The 27011-nt window shown below is 46.1% G+C and overlaps 1 protein-coding gene across 1 annotated transcript in view; it reads right to left on the bottom strand.

Moving 5' to 3' along the window:
• Positions 1–27011, bottom strand: part of ARHGEF4 (Rho guanine nucleotide exchange factor 4) — a 399330-nt gene that overhangs the window by 161176 nt on the left and 211143 nt on the right. Inside the window, exon 5 of the mRNA XM_069617840.1 lies at positions 18124–18263. Within this exon, the coding sequence (XP_069473941.1) occupies positions 18124–18263 (140 nt within the window). The remainder of the gene's footprint in view (positions 1–18123; positions 18264–27011) is intronic.

Here is a 27011-nt window from a genome sequence, read left to right as displayed (position 1 = left end):
CGCGCCTTCCTACAGCTTGCTGCTGATGGGAAGGCACAGGGATAAAGGTCAGTAGGTCAGTGCATCCCCGCTGGCTCTAGCGCCTTCCTACAGCTTGCTGCTGATGGGAAGGCACAGGGATAAAGAGCAGTAGGTCGGTGTATCCCTGCTGGCTCTAGCGCCTTCCTACAGCTTGCTGCTGATGGGAAGATACAGGGATAAAGAGCAGTAGGTCAGTGTAGCCCCGCTGGCTCTCGCGCCTTCCTACAGCTTGCTGCTGATGGGAAGGCACAGGGATAAAGAGCAGTAGGTTGGTGTATCCCCGCTGGCTCTAGCGCCTTCCTAGAGCTTGCTGCTGATGGGAAGGCACAGTGACTTATTATGCAAGTCCGTGCACATTGCATACGGGGAACCGTGTCCATTAGCTTTTCCCTGATTGCTGTATCCTACGCATTGATCCGAGAAGACGTATAGGTTTGCATGGCAATTTACACCCCTTCCCAAAACGAATCGTAAAGGCCTCCATTCATGTACGTGCATGGCTGCAGGCATTTACACGGATCCCCATCAGATTCTCTAGCTTTTAGCACTTGCATGGATGGATGGACGGATTCCCCTATCACGATTGGAGGCTAAGAAGAACCTGTTCAGTCTCTTCATTGATGAATGCAGCAACCACGCCAAAAAAACAAACACTCCGACCCTGGCCAATGAGCACAATGAGACATAGGGGCCGATTCATGGAATTTATTGCGCAGAAGATAGGGCACTTGTACCCAATATGCGCCCAATCTGCATGCGCAACCCTGTTAGTCGATTCATGGAATCGAATGCCCAGCACGTTTCCTGGACTTGCATGGTTTTCACGCTGGCCTGTCAAGCCTGTGCGAACTGTCGAGGGCCTTGTGAGAAGCTCCAAGCAGAGGGTGTGCTTGGTATGCGCAGAGGGCTTGGAAGGGGGTGGAACACCAGAAATGGAGACTCACTTGCGAAGAAGTGGGTGTTCCAAGGGATGGCCTGCAAGCAGTCCCTCACACAACCACTATTGCGCGGCAAGAGACTTATTCATGGAATGGATTGCGCAACGTCTCACCTGGGAAATGCCTACACAAGTCCTTCATAGGATCTGCCACCCGAAGTCTGGCTTAAGTACACTTGTGCGTAGGATTTTCAGCATGCAGGTGGTATCGTATGTCCTATTTCGGGGTGCGTGTACTCAATTGGGGTTCTGATGTAACATAGGGGTGCGCGTACACTGTGTAGCGGGGTACAGGAACATTTTACGTGGCTTCGCGCACATTTTCCGAGTTATTGCCGAGCTATGATTTTTCATGCACATGTTGTCGGGGTGCCAGATACAGATACAGGGGACCCTGCGCATGCCTTCCCCCAAGTCGCAGGCCTGATTACCGGGGACCCTGTGCACTGTTTGAAGGGTGCGTGTATTTGCACCTGGGGGACCTCGCAAAGGTAGCTGATCTGGCAGTTTCCGGCTTTGCGTGTGGGCATGGCGGGGGCGTTCCAGCCGTGACTTGCAAATACGATTATTTTGCACGAACAATTCCATGAATATGCATTGCGTGCATTTTTCTTTCCACCACCTAGGCTCGTGCAGTGTCCTTCTCCGCGCCCGAAATTCCATGAATCGGCCCCATAATGAGAGCAGCACGAGATTCCTCCCTACAAAGGCCTGCTGTGTAGTGAAACACTTTCAAGACATCTACGACCTGCTCAGCAAGAACAAGACAGATATACTACTACTCATCACAGAAATCTGGCTTACAGACAACTAATCCGCGGACATACATAACGCAATTCACTCGGATTACAAAATGAACCTCACGCCCGGGTGCTGCAACTTGTTTGGGGTGCAATCTTGGCGCTTGAAAATAACTGCACAACATTTTGATAAGTGAACTAGATACAAAAGCAAGAAAACATACAGGTGCAAAGGAATCCTAAAAAAGATCTGTTGCAATCCAAATGGGCAGGAAACCAGAAAAGCAACTAAGGCCGCACAGCTGAGAAGGCACATGGAGAGGGGAGCGATCAGAAACTTACATAGTCTGCAGTGACAGAACTAAAAGCAACAGGAGAAAACAAACAAATGGGGCATGGGGAGAGGGTACACCCTGGAAGTAAGACAGTCATATGTGGGCCCCCTTAGCTGGATGATAATTAGACACTGAAACATAGCTCAGTGGCAGGCACCTACAGCAGCCATCGCTGCCACTGCCAGGGTTGCTGGCACTATGTTATAATTGAATCTGTGGGTTTGGTGGGTGATGTCATTTGGAGTGTGAAGTGATGTCACTGAAAGTGGAGTGTTGATGTATGTGCTGGGAGCGAGATTCCACAGATGACAGTTGGACCTGATGAGCTGGGCTGGGTGGATGTCCCAGTGCTTTCTTCTCTACGTCTTAACTGGAGAATAAACTTACATGTAAACTTACCTTCTGGTCCCTGGCTTTGTGTAGAAGGAGACCGAGTTTACATCACTGGCAACAAGGATGGAATCCTGCTGGGACGGAGCAGCGTAAAAGAGCACTGCCTTCCTGAGGTGATGTCCTGCCAGCCAATCGAGTTGCCAAACGGCCAGAAGTTTTGGCTTTGGGGGTCCTGCAGACCGGGCGGTGCAGGAGTGGAGGAGGTCCATTTTCAGGGTTCAGGAAGAGGGGCCCAGGGCGAGTGGAAGGGTCACAAGGTTGTGTGCCCAATCGCGAAGGAGCAGCGTGCGGTCCAGTCTCGTGTTTGTGGTGCAGTGCGGAAGCAAGATCTACTGGGGGCAGAGGTGGCCCAGGTGCTTCTGCTGGGCATGGCAGAGGTGTGGCGTAGCCTGGTTTCGGCAGCCAGGCGGCGCTGTCTTGGATTAAAGGGTCCCGTCGTGAGGATTGGCGGCGACGTTGTGGGACAAAATGTTCTGTGGGCTGGAGCAGAAGGTGAAGGCGTATGGGTATGCCACGCTGAGCATGTCTTGGTGCTTGGAGGTACTGCAGGCACGGTGGTTACCGGCGTGGTTGGGCCAGTCAGTGATGTTGCCCTCACGGCGCTGGGAGCTGTTGTGATGACGTTGGTACACTGGGACACAACGTCGTGGAGGATGGCAGCGTTCCGTTGCAACTTGGTGAAGGGGCCGTGTGCGCGGACCTGCAAGCTGCTGGAGTATTTATGGTGAAGCAGGTGTACAGTTCTGTTGCCACAGCGTGGGCTATAGCTGCAGGATGGAAAGACTATGTCCAGTGGCTCGAGGGCAGACTGGAAGTGATTGGAGCGCCACCGGGAGCGCAGTCGGATTTGCAACTGATGGTTGATGCGACGTTGGAGCTCACCAAGAGTCTTCGCGACTGGAGACTGAGACTTTGTGACTGGTGCCGTGGTGTGACGGTGTGCTGGAGGGAATTGGATTCTGACCTGTGTGGCTCACACGTTCTCATGGAGGATCTGTCAAGGCCAAAGGACTTGATTGGTAGGTGTCTGGGGAGGCCTGTTATGTTTGTTGTCTTTATTTCATAGCCTCGGGGGTAGTGCGTGTCATGGGATCGTTTGGGTTGGTGTTAGCCGTTGAGGCCTGTTATGGTGCATGGAAGTTGTGTTTCATGTTGTGGCCAATTATGTTTAGGGCACTTATTTATACTGTGTTGGTAATGGACTTGGGGTGCGGGTTCATGTTACATTGTTTTATTTTATGTCGGGTCTTAGGGTCATGGGGGTACGGGGTACAGGGGTGGTGCAGGGACTTTAGCGCCATCTCATTTTCTTGCATCTTTTGGACATGGGGGTGCGGGGCTGGCGCAGGGACTTTAGCGCCACGTCATTTTCTTGCATCTTTTGGGCATGTGGGTGCGGGCTGGCGCAGGGACTCTAGCGCCATGTCATTTTAAAAAAATGTTTTTGTATCTTTTGGTTCTGGGGTTGTTGGTCGTTGTTTGGAGATTTATCTGTTGTCTTGTGTTTTTTTTGTTTTTGTTTGTAGGGGTATTTCCCCAGGTAATATTCAGAGTGCCGGGTGGGCTCAGGGGTTTGTAGTGGGGTTTTAGAGGTGTGCAGTAGATTCTTTAGGGGGAGTGAGGTGCTGTCTAGTTATTTGGGGGCAGTGAGGTGCTGTCTAGTTGTTTGGTGGGGCAGTGAGGTGCTGTCTAGTTATTTGGGGGCAGTGAGGTGCTGTTTAGTTCTTTAGGGGCAGTGAGGTGCTGTCTAGTTGTTTTGTGGGCAGTTAGGTGCTGTCTAGTTGTTTGGGGGGCAGTGAGGTGCTGTCTAGTTATTTGGGGCAGTGAGGTGCTGTTTAGTTCTTTACGGACAGTGAAGTGCTGTTTAGTTGTTTTGTGGGCAGTTAGGTGCTGTCTAGTTATTTGGGGGCAGTGAGGTGCTGTCTAGTTATTTGGGGGCAGTGAGGTGCTGTCTAGTTGTTTGGTGGGGCAGTGAGGTGCTGTCTAGTTATTTGGGGGCAGTGAGGTGCTGTTTAGTTCTTTAGGGGCAGTGAGGTGCTGTCTAGTTGTTTTGTGGGCAGTTAGGTGCTGTCTAGTTGTTTGGGGGGGCAGTGGGGTGCTGTCTAGTTATTTGGGGCAGTGAGGTGCTGTTTAGTTCTTTACGGACAGTGAGGTGCTGTTTAGTTGTTTTGTGGGCAGTTAGGTGCTGTCTAGGTATTTCAGAGGCAGTGAGGGGCTGTCTGGTTTTTGTTGGGTGCTAGTTACCTTGGGTTTTTAGGGATATTTGCTAGCTGGTGTTTTATTTTAGGGTGTTCTATCTTGTGGTGTTTAAGGGTATTCCTTTTGAGGTCGTGGCGTTGAGTTGGCTGTTGTTAAGGTATTGAAGGGAGGGAGGTGTGTTATAATTAGATCTGTGGGTTTGGTGGGTGATGTCATTTGGAGTGTGGAGTGATGTCACTGAAAGTGGAGTGTTGATGTATGTGCTGGCGGTGAGGTTCCACGGATGACAGTTGGGCCAGATGAGCTGGGCTGGGTGGATGTCCCAGTGCTTTCTTCTCTACATCTTAACTGGAGAATAAACTTACATGTAAACTTACCTTCTGGTACCTGGCTTTGTGTAGAAGGTGACCCAGTTTACATCACACTACCAACCTCGGCATGGCGAAACTCCTTCTCTCTCGTCTCTGTGTTGAGTGGAATTACCCCGTCAGGCCATACATGCAGTTTTATATGTTATTATGGGTTCCAGAGACCCTCAGTGGGAACTTTCGGGGTATGTGCCATGATTGAGCTGCCCAGTTTCACGAATAGACAGGATGCCCCATGCACCACTTATTCAAGGGGGCAAACGCAGAGGTCAATTAAAATTGCAGTCTCGACACATTACATCACCATGGTGTGAACCATTGATCATCTGAACAGTGAAGGAAAGATGAATAACTTAACGGTGACCATATAAATAACATTGATATGAAAGCTCATACAAATATTGCGGTGAAGCAGAAGACTGACTGCTTACTGATGGGGTCAGTTTGGAGCAATATGTTATAACGACGACGACGGGCTCCTCCAGAAAAGAACAGGCAGGGCAGGGCGCCAGGAGGTGCGAAAGCTGGTGAGTCTATTCCTACATATGCACATGTTCCAGTTACTTGCAGTTGCCAATGAAGACCGGAAGCACACCTATATCATACCAGCTCATGCCCAATTGACATGCATAGAACACTACACACATTGTCACACATCCTAAATCCCCCTGAGCTGTCGTGCACTCACAGGCAAGAAACAAAAATGGGCGAACCCTCTTTTTTTAGGGGGCCTGACTCAAGAGGGTAGAGAAGTACAGAGATACGGGAGGGTTGAGTCAAAGGCTTCCCAAGCCAATAGCTTGATAGGAGGTTACTGGAACCTTGCAAAAAGAGCTAGATTATTACTAGCTCAGAACACAAAAATCACCGTAGAGGAACAATACAATGTAAATTTATTTAACATAAAGACATTTTTGAGTTTTTTTGTGCCACTATGTGGCATATATGCATACAAAAGATCTGCATTATAGTGGGTTAGTAAAACGTAGTGACAGTCTATTTTCTGTGTTGTTTACTTTCACAACACATTAACTTTGTCGACACTTGAGTATGTGTTTCTGGTTCGGTAGATAGATGAGAAAAGGGCAGTGGCTGATGATATTGGAGCAGCGCTGCACAGGATACCGAACTGTCTTCAGGACTTGGAGGTCGATTTCAGACTGAGTGAATACGTGGGGCGTCATCCTAGTGTAAAAGAGGCTATGTTAAAACGGTGAATCTAGATTGTGTACTTTGGTGAGAAAAAGCAAGGCAAGGGACCTACCATATGAATGTTGATTAGCGCCATGGCTGTGGTCTGAGTAAAAAGCAGCTGCTGGAAATGCGGCTGTCGGGGTCGATCTGCAGATGTCAGAGGCCCTGATCTAAGTCAAAAGGGAGTCGAAATTGACTGGTAAGAGTTAATCTATGCAGGGGCCGTGACTGTACAGATGGTTTTATCGAGCTAGTGTACAGTGGGCGGCCAAGACTAGGTGTCTAAAATGAAGAAACATTCATGACTGATTCTCCAAAGTTAAAATGAGGCAAGCGGTGGATTAATGCAAAAATGCAATAATTGCGAGTCCGTTGTAAAGTGTTGTTTTAAAACTGCCGGAAGACTGTTTAACAGTGTGGGGCGTGCGTGATTCAGAGATCTAGACAACAAGGGTGAATCGAGCCTATGGTAATTGCGAAAGGTGGTGCACCCAATGCGAAGGGAGAGAACTGTGCCAAGAGAGACTTACCCGTGTCCCAGTCGGGAAAAGAGCTGTGTCACTGTCGTCGGGTATGTCTGACTGACTGCGCATGTCAGTAGTTAAAACGAGGCCGTAGTGCTTTAAGGCACTGCGCATGCGTCTGGGAATAGTGTACGTAGTGGGCGCGGTCGTAATCAGTGCGTAGTTTCGCGCATGCTTGTTGGTCATGTTTGGTAGTGGACACAATTGAAACATGGAAATGCATAATCTTTTTTCTTTGAAGCATCAAACAAGGAGATCGAGTTACCTACATGCAAATAGAATTTGTTATAACAATCGAGTCAATAAGTACTTGTGTTGTTATGATGCCAACAGTGTGGGGTTTCATATTTAGGCATATGTTACAGTGTAAAGCAGAGAAACATTACGGCACTCTATAACATAGTGCCACCAAATGCATTTGCAGATATAAACAGTATGCTATTGCTGTGTCTTTTCTTAGTAGACAGGTGACCCTGAAAAAATGTTCTGTTATATTAAACTTCGTGAATTAGAAAAATGCTGAAGGGAGCGTACTCCACTGGATAGAGGAGACAAGTGGGTGTATGGGTAATCATGGCGTGGTTAAAGCTGGATGCGGGGAGCAATGGGATGTGACTTCACTTATTGAAGAACAAGTTCCATTCGATGGAAATATTAAGACCCTGTCTCACAGAATCCAGGCGATAAATCCATTTTTGCTCAAGTTTACGAAGGGCAAGGTCCCTGTTGCCTCCGCGGGAAGGGTTGCCTACTGTTTGCAATATTGCCCAGAAGATGTCGTTATGGGTGTGATTCATCAACTTGAAGTGTGCCACTAGTGGTTTATCTTCTATTTGGTTTCGCACACAGGAACGGTGTTCGCAGATCCTTTGTCGAATTTCTCTCTTGGATTTGCCTATGTAGATAAGGTCACAGGGGCATTTGATGATGTATACGCACCATTTTGTTTTACAGTTGGTGAACGAGTTGAAGGTCCACTGGTTTCCTTTCAAATCGATGGTCTTGAGGTTGGCCGTGAGGTTACAGACGGAGCAATTGCCGCATTTGAAATGGCCTATCACAGGCGGGAGGTTCCACAGTGTGGTTTGAGTACTGTTGGGAGCATCCACTTCTGTGTACGTGTGTACAAGTCGGTCTTTCAGGTTGCGACTCCGTTTGAAAGCGAATCTTGGTTTTTCTGGTTTGAAAGATTCTGTCTGTAGTATGTCCCAGTTTTTTAGGACTGCCTTTTTGATTGAGTTACTCAAGGGGGTAAAAGTGGTGACGCAGGTCATTTTAGAGTTGGATTGATCTCTGGTGGTCAGAGTGAGGCAAGTCTCCCGATTGGTGTATTTGACTCTTTTTCTGGCCTGGCGGATGATATGGCTAGGATATCCCCGTTCTTTTAGACGGGTAGCTAGTTCTTGGCTCTTGGATTCGTATTCCGTTAGTGTGGAGCAGTTACGTCTGATGCGTAAGAATTGGCCATAGGGTAAGTTGGTTTTCAACCCTAGAGGGTGGAAGCTGGAGTATTCTAGTAGAGTATTTTTGGATGTGGGTTTGCGGTATAGAGAGGTGCTGAGGGAGTTGTTTAGGTTCTTGGATATTGCTAGGTCCAAAAAAGGAATTTGGTTTGTATTATATTCCATGGTGAATTTGATGCATTCATGTTGTGAGTTTAGCCAAAGCAGGAACGCGTTGAGATTTTCTTCGGTCCCTTTCCAAATCATGAACACATCATCAATGTATCTTAGCCAACAGCCGATTGATTCTTTAAAGGTGTTGTGTTTATTATAGATGGAGTTTTTTTCAAAAGTGTCCATGAACAAATTTGCCACATCTGGGGCAAAAGTGGCTCCCATGCTGGTCTATTTGCATGTAGGTAACTCGATCTCCTTGTTTGATGCTTCAAAGAAAAAAGATTATGCATTTCCATGTTTCAATTGTGTCCACTACCAAACATGACCAACAAGCATGCGCGAAACTACGCACTGATTACGACCGCGCCCACTACGTACACTATTCCCAGACGCATGCGCAGTGCCTTAAAGCACTACGGCCTCGTTTTAACTACTGACATGCGCAGTCAGTCAGACATACCCGACGACAGTGACACAGCTCTTTTCCCGACTGGGACACGGGTAAGTCTCTCTTGGCACAGTTCTCTCCCTTCGCATTGGGTGCACCACCTTTCGCAATTACCATAGGCTCGATTCACCCTTGTTGTCTAGATCTCTGAATCACGCACGCCCCACACTGTTAAACAGTCTTCCGGCAGTTTTAAAACAACACTTTACAACGGACTCGCAATTATTGCATTTTTGCATTAATCCACCGCTTGCCTCATTTTAACTTTGGAGAATCAGTCATGAATGTTTCTTCATTTTAGACACCTAGTCTTGGCCGCCCACTGTACACTATACCGCAAACCCACATCCAAAAATACTCTACTAGAATACTCCAGCTTCCACCCTCTAGGGTTGAAAACCAACTTACCCTATGGCCAATTCTTACGCATCAGACGTAACTGCTCCACACTAACGGAATACGAATCCAAGAGCCAAGAACTAGCTACCCGTCTAAAAGAACGGGGATATCCTAGCCATATCATCCGCCAGGCCAGAAAAAGAGTCAAATACACCAATCGGGAGACTTGCCTCACTCCGACCACCAGAGATCAATCCAACTCTAAAATGACCTGCGTCACCACTTTTACCCCCTTGAGTAACTCAATCAAAAAGGCAGTCCTAAAAAACTGGGACATACTACAGACAGAATCTTTCAAACCAGAAAAACCAAGATTCGCTTTCAAACGGAGTCGCAACCTGAAAGACCGACTTGTACACACGTACACAGAAGTGGATGCTCCCAACAGTACTCAAACCACACTGTGGAACCTCCCGCCTGTGATAGGCCATTTCAAATGCGGCAATTGCTCCGTCTGTAACCTCACGGCCAACCTCAAGACCATCGATTTGAAAGGAAACCAGTGGACCTTCAACTCGTTCACCAACTGTAAAACAAAATGGTGCGTATACATCATCAAATGCCCCTGTGACCTTATCTACATAGGCAAATCCAAGAGAGAAATTCGACAAAGGATCTGCGAACACCGTTCCTGTGTGCGAAACCAAATAGAAGATAAACCACTAGTGGCACACTTCAAGTTGATGAATCACACCCATAACAACATCTTCTGGGCAATATTGCAAACAGTAGGCAACCCTTCCCGCGGAGGCAACAGGGACCTTGCCCTTCGTAAACTTGAGCAAAAATGGATTTATCGCCTGGATTCTGTGAGACAGGGTCTTAATATTTCCATCGAATGGAACTTGTTCTTCAATAAGTGAAGTCACATCCCATTGCTCCCCGCATCCAGCTTTAACCACGCCATGATTACCCATACACCCACTTGTCTCCTCTATCCAGTGGAGTACGCTCCCTTCAGCATTTTTCTAATTCACGAAGTTTAATATAACAGAACATTTTTTCAGGGTCACCTGTCTACTAAGAAAAGACACAGCAATAGCATACTGTTTATATCTGCAAATGCATTTGGTGGCACTATGTTATAGAGTGCCGTAATGTTTCTCTGCTTTACACTGTAACATATGCCTAAATATGAAACCCCACACTGTTGGCATCATAACAACACAAGTACTTATTGACTCGATTGTTATAACAAATTCTATTTGCATGTAGGTAACTCGATCTCCTTGTTTGATGCTTCAAAGAAAAAAGATTATGCATTTCCATGTTTCAATTGTGTCCACTACCAAACATGACCAACAAGCATGCGCGAAACTACGCACTGATTACGACCGCGCCCACTACGTACACTATTCCCAGACGCATGCGCAGTGCCTTAAAGCACTACGGCCTCGTTTTAACTACTGACATGCGCAGTCAGTCAGACATACCCGACGACAGTGACACAGCTCTTTTCCCGACTGGGACACGGGTAAGTCTCTCTTGGCACAGTTCTCTCCCTTCGCATTGGGTGCACCACCTTTCGCAATTACCATAGGCTCGATTCACCCTTGTTGTCTAGATCTCTGAATCACGCACGCCCCACACTGTTAAACAGTCTTCCGGCAGTTTTAAAACAACACTTTACAACGGACTCGCAATTATTGCATTTTTGCATTAATCCACCGCTTGCCTCATTTTAACTTTGGAGAATCAGTCATGAATGTTTCTTCATTTTAGACACCTAGTCTTGGCCGCCCACTGTACACTAGCTCGATAAAACCATCTGTACAGTCACGGCCCCTGCATAGAAAAACTCTTACCAGTCAATTTCGACTCCCTTTTGACTTAGATCAGGGCCTCTGACATCTGCAGATCGACCCCGACAGCCGCATTTCCAGCAGCTGCTTTTTACTCAGACCACAGCCATGGCGCTAATCAACATTCATATGGTAGGTCCCTTGCCTTGCTTTTTCTCACCAAAGTACACAATCTAGATTCACCGTTTTAACATAGCCTCTTTTACACTAGGATGACGCCCCACGTATTCACTCAGTCTGAAATCGACCTCCAAGTCCTGAAGACAGTTCGGTATCCTGTGCAGCGCTGCTCCAATATCATCAGCCACTGCCCTTTTCTCATCTATCTACCGAACCAGAAACACATACTCAAGTGTCGACAAAGTTAATGTGTTGTGAAAGTAAACAACACAGAAAATAGACTGTCACTACGTTTTACTAACCCACTATAATGCAGATCTTTTGTATGCATATATGCCACATAGTGGCACAAAAAAACTCAAAAATGTCTTTATGTTAAATAAATTTACATTGTATTGTTCCTCTACGGTGATTTTTGTGTTCTGAGCTAGTAATAATCTAGCTCTTTTTGCAAGGTTCCAGTAACCTCCTATCAAGCTATTGGCTTGGGAAGCCTTTGACTCAACCCTCCCGTATCTCTGTACTTCTCTACCCTCTTGAGTCAGGCCCCCTAAAAAAAGAGGGTTCGCCCATTTTTGTTTCTTTCCTTTCGGACAACCCTTGGTTGTTGGGCACCATTCATTTGACAAACATTAAATGGAGAAAGTAAATATTGTCAGTTTCTCCGATGATCTGTACAAAAAACTTCTAGACACCCCTTCGCTACTCGGTGTAACCACCACACCAGCGGCACCGGTGAAAGATCCGGCACTAAATGATCTGGACACCCTACTACAAAAAAAGAAGAAACTCACCCGCACAGAGTCACATGGTCAACTCATGTTAGAGTATCTAAAAGCTGGCGTGATCCCCGAAGGCCTACAAGTAAAGAACATACCTCGGGTGTTTCTCGACAACCCCAGGTTTATGACCAAGTTTAGTGGCGTCGGCAACAAATGCTCCCGTGATTGGGTCATCTTAGTAATTGAAACAGCCGACGAGGAAACTAAGAAACAAAACGAAGAACTCAAAACCCTTGAGGACAAAATTAAAAATGATTCTGTAATACCAGAGATTAAGACACATCTGGATAAGATAGAAGAGGAAATAAAGAAATTTCACAAATTCACAATTGACAAAAAGCTGTGGAAACTACAAAACGACATAAAAAACTACAAAGAGGAAAAAACCTATCCTTATTTAGTCCCAGGCTTCTACAACCAGCTGAACTCACAGGCATCAAATAACAGACAAAACCCACAGAGACAACAAAGGAATAAATTTGTCACCTTCTCTAATAGCTCCAACAGCAGCGATTCAGATTCAACTACCGCAGGAGCTGAGAATCCCCAACAATCTTCAAGTTTTCAAGGGAGAGGACAACGGGGCAGACCCCGATACCAAGGTCAACACCCCATGCGCACACGGAACTGGACCCCACGCGCACAACAAACATGGTGATCCCAATCTTTAATCTCAGTGATCACATCCTGTCCTCACACGAAATCAATGTCCTCAGCAAAGGCCTTAGCTTTATTCCCAGCTCCCGAGCTGACATGTTCAACACCGAGGTGGAATTACGTAAATTCTTTCGGACCATCCGTTTACGTTATTTCTTCAGAGATAGCCCTGTAAAAGAACCGCCAAAATCAACAGGCCTAAAACCACCATCTACTTTCACCCCTCTCTCCTCTATGATATGTCCAGAGATCCTATCTTTTGAGAATCGCATCCTTTTAGAAATGCGGAACCTCTTCGACAAACAAACACACTTCAAAAATAACCTCTCGGCCCAACAAAGGCTGGCCCTAAAATCATTAGAAAACAATAAGAATTTCCTTATCAAACCAGCAGACAAAGGCGGCGGTATCGTTCTCTGGAGCAACACCCTATACGATACTGAAGTAATAAGACAACTATCGAATACCAAGTTCTACAGACCAATACCACTGAACCCCACATCTAGGATCCTTTCCGAAGTCACCAGTCTGATGTGTCACGCATACGACGAAGGGTGGATCGACGAGGACGAGAAAGCTTTCCTGGTCAACAACCATCCGATTATTCCAGCATTCTATCTGCTCCCAAAAATCCACAAAAACACAACCAATCCACCTGGGAGACCTATCGTAGCCGGCATCGGATCAGTCCTAGAGCCCTTATCAATCTACGTGGATTACTTCCTAAGGCCTTTCATCAGTAAAATGCCCTCCTATGTCCAAGACACTACGTCTATGATAAAAAAACTGGACATATTACAAACCGAACAAGGGGATTTACTAGTTACCCTGGACTTAGAATCACTTTACACAAGCATCCCTCAAATTGAATGCCTGCAAGTTCTTAAAACCTACTTAGACGAGAGGCGAACAAGTGAACCCCCTACCGCTTTTCTACTTGAGTGTACTCGATTAGCTCTAACGGAAAATTACTTCATTTTTAAACAATCTTTTTACCAACAATGTCACGGGACCAGCATGGGAGCCACTTTTGCCCCAGATGTGGCAAATTTGTTCATGGACACTTTTGAAAAAAACTCCATCTATAATAAACACAACACCTTTAAAGAATCAATCGGCTGTTGGCTAAGATACATTGATGATGTGTTCATGATTTGGAAAGGGACCGAAGAAAATCTCAACGCGTTCCTGCTTTGGCTAAACTCACAACATGAATGCATCAAATTCACCATGGAATATAATACAAACCAAATTCCTTTTTTGGACCTAGCAATATCCAAGAACCTAAACAACTCCCTCAGCACCTCTCTATACCGCAAACCCACATCCAAAAATACTCTACTAGAATACTCCAGCTTCCACCCTCTAGGGTTGAAAACCAACTTACCCTATGGCCAATTCTTACGCATCAGACGTAACTGCTCCACACTAACGGAATACGAATCCAAGAGCCAAGAACTAGCTACCCGTCTAAAAGAACGGGGATATCCTAGCCATATCATCCGCCAGGCCAGAAAAAGAGTCAAATACACCAATCGGGAGACTTGCCTCACTCCGACCACCAGAGATCAATCCAACTCTAAAATGACCTGCGTCACCACTTTTACCCCCTTGAGTAACTCAATCAAAAAGGCAGTCCTAAAAAACTGGGACATACTACAGACAGAATCTTTCAAACCAGAAAAACCAAGATTCGCTTTCAAACGGAGTCGAAACCTGAAAGACCGACTTGTACACACGTACACAGAAGTGGATGCTCCCAACAGTACTCAAACCACACTGTGGAACCTCCCGCCTGTGATAGGCCATTTCAAATGCGGCAATTGCTCCGTCTGTAACCTCACGGCCAACCTCAAGACCATCGATTTGAAAGGAAACCAGTGGACCTTCAACTCGTTCACCAACTGTAAAACAAAATGGTGCGTATACATCATCAAATGCCCCTGTGACCTTATCTACATAGGCAAATCCAAGAGAGAAATTCGACAAAGGATCTGCGAACACCGTTCCTGTGTGCGAAACCAAATAGAAGATAAACCACTAGTGGCACACTTCAAGTTGATGAATCACACCCATAACGACATCTTCTGGGCAATATTGCAAACAGTAGGCAACCCTTCCCGCGGAGGCAACAGGGACCTTGCCCTTCGTAAACTTGAGCAAAAATGGATTTATCGCCTGGATTCTGTGAGACAGGGTCTTAATATTTCCATCGAATGGAACTTGTTCTTCAATTAGTGAAGTCACATCCCATTGCTCCCCGCATCCAGCTTTAACCACGCCATGATTACCCATACACCCACTTGTCTCCTCTATCCAGTGGAGTACGCTCCCTTCAGCATTTTTCTAATTCACGAAGTTTAATATAACAGAACATTTTTTCAGGGTCACCTGTCTACTAAGAAAAGACACAGCAATAGCATACTGTTTATATCTGCAAATGCATTTGGTGGCACTATGTTATAGAGTGCCGTAATGTTTCTCTGCTTTACACTGTAACATATGCCTAAATATGAAACCCCACACTGTTGGCATCATAACAACACAAGTACTTATTGACTCGATTGTTATAACAAATTCTATTTGCATGTAGGTAACTCGATCTCCTTGTTTGATGCTTCAAAGAAAAAAGATTATGCATTTCCATGTTTCAATTGTGTCCACTACTAAACATGACCAACAAGCATGCGCGAAACTACGCACTGATTACGACCGCGCCCACTACGTACACTATTCCCAGACGCATGCGCAGTGCCTTAAAGCACTACGGCCTCGTTTTAACTACTGACATGCGCAGTCAGTCAGACATACCCGACGACAGTGACACAGCTCTTTTCCCGACTGGGACACGGGTAAGTCTCTCTTGGCACAGTTCTCTCCCTTCGCATTGGGTGCACCACCTTTCGCAATTACCATAGGCTCGATTCACCCTTGTTGTCTAGATCTCTGAATCACGCACGCCCCACACTGTTAAACAGTCTTCCGGCAGTTTTAAAACAACACTTTACAACGGACTCGCAATTATTGCATTTTTGCATTAATCCACCGCTTGCCTCATTTTAACTTTGGAGAATCAGTCATGAATGTTTCTTCATTTTAGACACCTAGTCTTGGCCGCCCACTGTACACTAGCTCGATAAAACCATCTGTACAGTCACGGCCCCTGCATAGATTAACTCTTACCAGTCAATTTCGACTCCCTTTTGACTTAGATCAGGGCCTCTGACATCTGCAGATCGACCCCGACAGCCGCATTTCCAGCAGCTGCTTTTTACTCAGACCACAGCCATGGCGCTAATCAACATTCATATGGTAGGTCCCTTGCCTTGCTTTTTCTCACCAAAGTACACAATCTAGATTCACCGTTTTAACATAGCCTCTTTTACACTAGGATGACGCCCCACGTATTCACTCAGTCTGAAATCGACCTCCAAGTCCTGAAGACAGTTCGGTATCCTGTGCAGCGCTGCTCCAATATCATCAGCCACTGCCCTTTTCTCATCTATCTACCGAACCAGAAACACATACTCAAGTGTCGACAAAGTTAATGTGTTGTGAAAGTAAACAACACAGAAAATAGACTGTCACTACGTTTTACTAACCCACTATAATGCAGATCTTTTGTATGCATATATGCCACATAGTGGCACAAAAAAACTCAAAAATGTCTTTATGTTAAATAAATTTACATTGTATTGTTCCTCTACGGTGATTTTTGTGTTCTGAGCTAGTAATAATCTAGCTCTTTTTGCAAGGTTCCAGTAACCTCCTATCAAGCTATTGGCTTGGGAAGCCTTTGAATCAACCCTCCCGTGCACTCACAGGCTCCAGCATTCTATCAGCATGCATAAATGACTAGCAGTAACAAACACACAGGACAACTCTGCCATGCACAACACTCAACCCAAAACCCAACACAACGCCTTCCATGGTTTAGCTGATTCTCGTATCCATAATTGGAGCTTCAGCTGCTTCATTGTTTAGGCTCCTTGGAAGACCCTCAGTTGCATGCACCTTGCTCATGGACCTGTACCCCGCATCTGTGGAATTCGTTTTGCTTCCGCTGAATTGTTGACTGAAGTATGACCTGTGGCGTGGATTTCTCACTCTAAATTGGTGGAGGAATGCTTGGTGAATGCAATATTGTTTGGGATGTTGACATACTGGGTTTGTGCACCTGGTTTGGGCAAATTAGACACCTGCCAAGAAATATTGCTGCTTTGGACTGGGATTGAAGGTTGAACCTATTGGAATGTTGCTGTGTGTGGGCATGCTCAATGGGTGAGGATCCATCCTTCGGGGCACGGGGTGCTAAGACAGACCATTGCCACATTGGCCCTTTAATGTCTGCTAAGTGTTTTATTAACCTTGGTGACAATATAGCAGTGTGATCTTGGTCACTTCCCATTCCTAACTCATGGTGCCTTGGTAACAATGTTGGCCAGGCGGATATATCAACAAGGAGAGTGTTGACCTTCCCTGCATGGAGCATATGATACACTCTTGAGTCTTCATCACAGAGATTCAGCTCTCTTTCTCCACACTCAAGCCACAGTCATACCTATAATCTACATAGAAGGCCAGTTGTAGCGTTGCATTGTGCCTCCATTCCAGAAACATTGCCTAATGTTCGCGATCGCTAATCATTCATTGCATACAGCGCTTGTCCTCCAGTAAGAGTCCTCTGATCACCACATGAAATGCTGTGAGGAGGGTTCATAGAGAAATCTCTGCCTAACAACAATCAAAGAGAATCCCACTGATGCTCACACATCACCCCAAGGAACCAAGGCAGGTAGGAAATGCTGAAGGCCTATGGGTTCCTGACCACCTGCCAGGACTACACACCTCACTAATCCCACGCACCTATGACATAACATTCCTACTGGCAGACTCCCCCTACCTGATAGCACCAAACAGGAATCACCCCAATATTCTTGTACCAGCAAACCTTGTCTGGCGAATATGAAAGGTGGCTATACATAGATTACCCCGCCTGAAAGAACTACTTACCTCTCCTACCCCTCAAACCTAAACCAGTAGATTCCTTCAGGAAGGAAACAGGGAGGGCCTACAGGTGCCAAAACACCTGGCTGACAGAACAGAAAAGGAATCATGCGGAGACTCATGCTGCACGGCCAGAAGAATGAGCAGGTGTACCGGAGCCCGGCTACCGGCTAGGAACTTGCAACTCACGGGCACGACAGACTACACCAGGACCTTCATAGCACAGTGCCATACATCAGCGGTCACTCCATCAGGTCATCAGCTCCCATGGGCTGATAGCCAGCATAGGTCCAACATAACCTACCGTAACATAACTCATTGTCACATAAAGGATTTGTTTTCAAAATTCTGAGCAGTGGCATATTTGTGGAATACAGTGGCTTCGCCGCCGCACTTGGGGTTACCTGCCTGAAATGGCGTCCATTGTAGTGTTCTTATACTGCTTACTGCGTTCACCATAAACTGTGCTGGCTGATGGGCCACCCTGTTTAGAAGACTTGTTCATGGCTCTTAATGCCCTCCAGAAGGGGACTTGGACACACCTAGTAAAGGGTATTTTGGACACTGGATAATGGTACCTCGTTAATGGCGAGTTGCTCTCCTCCTCCTCCGGAGTGCCCGTACCGGTGACTGGAACCACGGAAGTCGTCATACAGGTCCTCATCGAGCCCCACTTCATCCGGCAGGGTGGTCTTATCCAGGGAGCCATCAGCGATTACTGAAAAAAGCAGAGACAACCGTGTCAGCCATGGCACCATTTCTTCTAAATTCCACTAGGACGTGTTTTATTCTCTTTATACAATCAAAGCGTGCAAGCCAGTCTCTAAGCACAATAGAAGCCTTCAATCTATGCTTCGCCTTTGGTCTTCACACTGTTTCCAGCTCGTTGGCCAAACAGCAAGCTTGGAATAGAGGCGCTAACTGCCCTCATTAGAAACCATCGCCTTTGCCGCGGGACCACTAACTTGGGCAGCAGTCACCTATCACACAATAGTGCCCTATAGCCTGGGCTCTAACGCCTCACTAAATTTATTTTTATAAAAGCCCTACTGTAGAGCTAAAGAAGAGCGATGAGGACAGGCATGCTTCCAATCAGCATGCAAAGTGGAGCGATAAAGTGTGCAGAAAACAGGAAAACATAAAACACTGCTTCATTCTCATGCTGCATGACACTGCAAAGACATACCCTTCAATCACACTGCTTCATTATCATGCTGCATGGCACTACAAAGACACAGCCTTCACCTTCAATCACACTGCTTCATTATCATGCTGCATGGCACTGCAAAGACACATCCTCCATCTTCAATCTCACTGCTTCATTCTCATGCTGCATGACACTGCAAAGACATACCCTTCGCCTTCAATCACACTGCTTCATTATCATGCTGCATGACACTGCAAAGACACACCCTTCGCCTTCAATCACACTGCTTCATTATCATGCTGCATGACACTGCAAAGACACACCCTTCACCTTCAATCACGCTGCTTCATTATCATGCTGCATGACACTGCAAAGACACACCCTACGCCTTCAATCACGCTGCTTAATTATCCTGCTGCATGGCACTGCAAAGACATACCCTTCGCCTTCAATCACGCTGCTTCATTATCATGCTGCATGACACTGCAAAGCACACCCTTCACCTTCAATCACGCTGCTTCATTATCATGCTGCATGGCACTGCAAAGCACACCCTTCACCTTCAACCACGCTGCTTCATTATCATGCTGCATGACACTGCAAAGACACACGCTTCACCTTCAATCACACTGCTTCATTATCATGCTGCATGACACTGCAAAGACATACCCTTCACCTTCAATCACACCGTTTCATTATCATGCTGCATGACACTGAAAAGACACACCCTTCACCTACAATCACACCGCTTCATTATCATGCTGCACGACACTGCAAAGACATGCCCTTCACCTTCAATCACACTGCTTCACTATCATGCTGCACTGCTTCATTACCATGCTGCATGACACTGCAAAGACATACCCTTCACCTTCAATCACACTGCTTCACTATCATGCTGCATGACACTGCAAAGACATATCCTTCAATCACACTGGTTCATTATCATGCTGCACTGCACTGCCATGACGTACCCTACACCTTCAATCACACTGCTTCATTATCATGCTGCATGACACTGCAAAGACACACCCTACACCTTCAATCACACTGCTTCATTATCCTGCTGCATGGCACTGCAAAGACATACCCTTCGCCTTCAATCACACTGCTTCATTATCATGCTGCATGGCACTGCAAAGACATACCCTTCAATCACACTGCTTCATTATCATGCTGCATGGCACTGCAAAGACACATCCTCCATCTTCAATCTCACTGCTTCATTATCATGCTGCATGAAACTGTAAAGACACAGCCTTCACCTTCAATCACACTGCTTCATTATCATGCTGCATGGCACTGCAAAGACACACCCTTCACCTTCAATCACACTGCTTCATTATCCTGCTGCATGGTACTGCAAAGACATACCCTTCGCCTTCAATCACACTGCTTCATTATCATGCTGCATGGCACTGCAAAGACACATCCTCCATCTTCAATATCACTGCTTCATTATCATGCTGCACGACACTGCAAAGACATACCCTTCACCTCCAATTACACTGCTTCGATATCATGCTGCATGACACTGCAAAGACACAGCCTTCACCTTCAATCACACTGCTTCATTATCATGCTGCATGGCACTGCAAAGACACACCCTTCACCTTCAATCACACTGCTTCATTATCATGCTGGATGGCACTGCAAAGACATACCCTTCGCCTTCAATCACACTGCTTCATTATCATGCTGCATGGCACTGCAAAGACATACCCTTCAATCACACTGCTTCATTATCATGCTGCATGGCACTGCAAAGACACATCCTCCATCTTCAATCTCACTGCTTCATTATCATGCTGCATGAAACTGTAAAGACACAGCCTTCACCTTCAATCACACTGCTTCATTATCATGCTGCATGGCACTGCAAAGACACACCCTTCGCCTTCAATCACACTGCTTCATTATCCTGCTGCAGGGCACTGCAAAGACATACCCTTCGCCTTCAATCACACTGCTTCATTATCATGCTGCATGGCACTGCAAAGACACATCCTCCATCTTCAAAATCACTGCTTCATTATCATGCTGCACGACACTGCAAAGACATACCCTTCACCTCCAATTACACTGCTTCGATATCATGCTGCATGACACTGCAAAGACACACCCTTCACCTACAATCACACCGCTTCATTATCATGCTGCATGACACTGCAAAGACACACCCTTCACCTTCAATCACACCGCTTCATTATCATGCTGCACGGCACTGCAAAGACACACCCTACACCTTCAATCACACCGCTTCATTATCCTGCTGCATGGCACTGCAAAGACATACCCTTCAATCACACTGCTTCATTATCATGCTGCATGGCACTGCAAAGACACAGCCTTCACCTTCAATCACACTGCTTCATTATCATGCTGCATGGCACTGCAAAGACACATCCTCCATCTTCAATCTCACTGCTTCATTCTCATGCTGCATGACACTGCAAAGACATACCCTTCGCCTTCAATCACACTGCTTCATTATCATGCTGCATGACACTGCAAAGACACACCCTTCGCCTTCAATCACACTGCTTCATTATCATGCTGCATGACACTGCAAAGACACACCCTTCACCTTCAATCACGCTGCTTCATTATCATGCTGCATGACACTGCAAAGACACACCCTACACCTTCAATCACGCTGCTTAATTATCCTGCTGCATGGCACTGCAAAGACATACCCTTCGCCTTCAATCACACTGCTTCATTATCATGCTGCATGACACTGCAAAGCACACCCTTCACCTTCAATCACGCTGCTTCATTATCATGCTGCATGGCACTGCAAAGCACACCCTTCACCTTCAACCACGCTGCTTCATTATCATGCTGCATGACACTGCAAAGACACACGCTTCACCTTCAATCACACTGCTTCATTATCATGCTGCATGACACTGCAAAGACATACCCTTCACCTTCAATCACACCGTTTCATTATCATGCTGCATGACACTGAAAAGACACACCCTTCACCTACAATCACACCGCTTCATTATCATGCTGCACGACACTGCAAAGACATGCCCTTCACCTTCAATCACACTGCTTCACTATCATGCTGCACTGCTTCATTACCATGCTGCATGACACTGCAAAGACATACCCTTCACCTTCAATCACACTGCTTCACTATCATGCTGCATGACACTGCAAAGACATATCCTTCAATCACACTGGTTCATTATCATGCTGCACTGCTTCATTACCATGCTGCATGACACTGCCATGACGTACCCTACACCTTCAATCACACTGCTTCATTATCATGCTGCATGACACTGCAAAGACACACCCTACACCTTCAATCACACTGCTTCATTATCCTGCTGCATGGCACTGCAAAGACATACCCTTCGCCTTCAATCACACTGCTTCATTATCATGCTGCATGGCACTGCAAAGACATACCCTTCAATCACACTGCTTCATTATCATGCTGCATGGCACTGCAAAGACACATCCTCCATCTTCAATCTCACTGCTTCATTATCATGCTGCATGAAACTGTAAAGACACAGCCTTCACCTTCAATCACACTGCTTCATTATCATGCTGCATGGCACTGCAAAGACACACCCTTCGCCTTCAATCACACTGCTTCATTATCCTGCTGCATGGCACTGCAAAGACATACCCTTCGCCTTCAATCACACTGCTTCATTATCATGCTGCATGGCACTGCAAAGACACATCCTCCATCTTCAATATCACTGCTTCATTATCATGCTGCACGACACTGCAAAGACATACCCTTCACCTCCAATTACACTGCTTCGATATCATGCTGCATGACACTGCAAAGACACAGCCTTCACCTTCAATCACACTGCTTCATTATCATGCTGCATGGCACTGCAAAGACACACCCTTCACCTTCAATCACACTGCTTCATTATCATGCTGGATGGCACTGCAAAGACACACCCTTCACCTTCAATCACACTGCTTCATTATCATGCTGCATGACACTGCAAAGACACACCCTTCACCTACAACCACACCGCTTCATTATCATGCTGCACGGCACTGCAAAGACACACCCTTCACCTACAATCACACTGCTTCATTATCATGCTGCACGACACTGCAAAGACATACCCTTCACCTCCAATCACACTGCTTCACTATCATGCTGCATGACACTGCAAAGACATACCCTTCAATCACACTGCTTCATTATCATGCTGCACGGCACTGCCAAGACGTACCCTTCACCTTCAATCACACTGCTTCATTATCATGCTGCATGACACTGCAAAGACGTACCCTTCACCTTCAATAACACTGCCTCATTATCATGCTGCATGACACTGAAAAGACACACCCTACACCTTCAATCACACTGCTTCATTATCATGCTGCACAGCACTGCAAAGACATAGCCTTCACCTTCAATCACACTGCTTTATTATCATGCTGCACGGCACTGCAAAGACATACCCTTCACCTACAATCATACTGCTTCATTATCATGCTGTATGACACTGCAGAGACATACCCTTCACCTTCAATCACACTGCTTCATTATCATGCTGCACGACACTGCAAAGACATACCCTTCACTTGCAATCACACTGCTTCATTATCATGTTGCACGGCACTACAAAGACATAGCCTTCACCTTCAATCACACTGCTTCATTATCATGCTGCACGGCACTGCAAAGACATACCCTTCACCTTCAATCACACTGCTTCATTATCATGCTGCATGACACTGCAAAGACACTGCAGAGACATACTCTTCACCTTCAATCACACTGCTTCATTATCATGCCACATAGCACTGCAAAGACATACCCTTCACCTTCAATCACACTGCTTCATTATCATGCTGCATGGCACTGCAAAGACATACCCTTCACCTTCAATCACACTGCTTCATTATCATGCTGCATGACACTACAAAGACATTGCAGAGACATACCCTTCACCTTCAATCACACTGTTTCATTATCATGCTGCATGACACTGCAAAGACACACCCTTCACCTACAATCACACTGCTTCATTATCATGCTGCATGGCACTGCAAAGACACAGCCTTGACCTTCAATCACACTGCTTCATTATCATGCTGCACGGCACTGCAAATACATACCCTTCACCTTCAATCACACTGCTTTATTATCATGCTGCACGGCACTGAAAATACATACCCTTCGCCTTCAATCACACTGCTTCATTATCATGCTGCATGACACTGCAAAGACACACCCTTCACCTACAATCACACTGCTTCATTATTATGCTGCATGGCACTGCAAAGACACAGCCTTGACCTTCAATCACACTGCTTCATTATCATGCTGCACAGCACTGCAAATACATACCCTTTGCCTTCAATCACACTGCTTCATTATCATGCTGCACGACACTGCAAAGACACACCCTTCACCTTCAATCACACTGCTTCATTATCCTGCTGCATGGCACTGCAAAGGCATACCCTTCAATCACACTGGTTCATTATCATGCTGCATGGCACTGCAAAGACACATCCTCCATCTTCAATCTCACTGCTTCATTATCATGCTGCATGGCACTGCAAAGCCACACCCTTCACCTTCAATCACACTGCTTCATTATCCTGCTGCATGGCACTGCAAAGGCATACCCTTCAATCACACTGGTTCATTATCATGCTGCACTGCACTGCCAAGACGTACCCTTCACCTTCAATCACACTGCTTCATTATCATGCTGCATGACACTGCAAAGACACACCCTTCACCATCAATCACACTGCTTCATTATCATGCTGCATGACACTGCAAAGACACACCCTTCACCTTCAATCACACTGCTTCATTATCATGCTGCATGACACTGCAAAGACACACCCTACACCTTCAATCACACTGCTTCATTATCCTGCTGCATGGCACTGCAAAGACATACCCTTCGCCTTCAATCACACTGCTTCATTATCATGCTGCATGGCACTGCAAAGACATACCCTTCAATCACACTGCTTCATTATCATGCTGCATGGCACTGCAAAGACACAGCCTTCACCTTCAATCACACTGCTTCATTATCATGCTGCATGGCACTGCAAAGACACATCCTCCATCTTCAATCTCACTGCTTCATTATCATGCTGCATGACACTGTAAAGACACAGCCTTCACCTTCAATCACACTGCTTCATTATCATGCTGCATGGCACTGCAAAGACACACCCTTCACCTTCAATCACACTGCTTCATTATCCTGCTGCATGGCACTGCAAAGACATACCCTTCGCCTTCAATCACACTGCTTCATTATCCTGCTGCATGGCACTGCAAAGACATACCCTTCGCCTTCAATCACACTGCTTCATTATCATGCTGCATGGCACTGCAAAGACACATCCTCCATCTTCAATCTCACTGCTTCATTATCATGCTGCACGACACTGCAAAGACATACCCTTCACCTCCAATCACACTGCTTCATTATCATGCTGCATGACACTGCAAAGACACAGCCTTCACCTTCAATCACACTGCTTCATTATCATGCTGCACGGCACTGCAAAGACACACCCTTCACCTTCAATCACACTGCTTCATTATCATGCTGGATGGCACTGCAAAGACACACCCTTCACCTTCAATCACACTGCTTCATTATCATGCTGCATGACACTGCAAAGACACACCCTTCACCTACAACCACACTGCTTCATTATCATGCTGCACGGCACTGCAAAGACACACCCTTCACCTACAATCACACTGCTTCATTATCATGCTGCACGACACTGCAAAGACATACCCTTGACCTCCAATCACACTGCTTCAATATCATGCTGCATGACACTGAAAAGACATACCCTTCAATGACACTGCTTCATTATCATGCTGCACGGCACTGCCAAGACGTACCCTTCACCTTCAATCACACTGCTTCATTATCATGCTGCATGACACTGCAAAGACGTACCCTTCAATCACACTGCTTCATTATCATGCTGCACGGCACTGCCAAGACGTACCCTTCACCTTCAATCACACTGCTTCATTATCATGCTGCATGACACTGCAAAGACGTACCCTTCACCTTCAATCACACTGCCTCATTATCATGCTGCATGACACTGAAAAGACACACCCTACACCTTCAATCATACTGCTTCATTGTCATGCTGCATGACACTGCAAAGACGTACCCTTCACCTTCAATCACACTGCTTCATTATCATGCTGCACAGCACTGCAAAGACATAGCCTTCACCTTCAATCACACTGCTTTATTATCATGCTGCACGGCACTGCAAAGACATACCCTTCACCTACAATCATACTGCTTCATTATCATGCTGTATGACACTGCAAAGACACTGCAGAGACATACCCTTCACCTTCAATCACACTGCTTCATTATCATGCTGCACGGCACTGCAAAGACATACCCTTCACCTGTAATCACACTGCTTCATTATCATGTTGCACGGCACTACAAAGACATAGCTTTCACCTTCAATCACACTGCGTCATTATCATACTGCACGGCACTGCAAAGACATACCCTTCACCTACAATCACACTGCTTCATTATCATGCTGCATGGCACTGCAAAGACATACCCTTCACCTTCAATCACACTGCTTCATTATCATGCTGCATGACACTGCAAAGACACTGCAGAGACATACTCTTCACCTTCAATCACACTGCTTCATTATCATGCCACATAGCACTGCAAAGACATACCCTTCACCTTCAATCACACTGCTTCATTATCATGCTGCATGGCACTGCAAAGACATACCCTTCACCTTCAATCACACTGCTTCATTATCATGCTGCATGACACTACACAGACACTGCAGAGACATACCCTTCACCTTCAATCACACTGCTTCATTATCATGCTGCATGACACTGCAAAGACACACCCTTCACCTACAATCACACTGCTTCATTATCATGCTGCATGGCACTGCAAAGACACAGCCTTGACCTTCAATCACACTGCTTCATTATCATGCTGCACGGCACTGCAAATACATACCCTTCACCTTCAATCACACTGCTTCATTATCATGCTGCACGGCACTGCAAATACATACGCTTCGCCTTCAATCACACTGCTTCATTATCATGCTGCATGACACTGAAAAGACACACCCTTCACCTACAATCACACTGCTTCATTATCATGCTGCATGGCACTGCAAAGACACAGCCTTGACCTTTAATCACACTGCTTCATTATCATGCTGCACGGCACTGCAAATACATACCCTACACCTTCAATCACACTGCTTCATTATCATGCTGCACGACACTGCAAAGACACACCCTTCACC

Source organism: Ambystoma mexicanum, chromosome 10 (genome assembly GCF_040938575.1).
Source record: "Ambystoma mexicanum isolate Mex_15411 chromosome 10, UKY_AmexF1_1, whole genome shotgun sequence".
Classification (NCBI taxonomy): Eukaryota; Metazoa; Chordata; class Amphibia; order Caudata; family Ambystomatidae; genus Ambystoma; species Ambystoma mexicanum.
The sequence above is the reverse complement of the archived record's forward strand: the minus strand, read 5'-3'. Positions and strand labels throughout refer to the sequence as shown.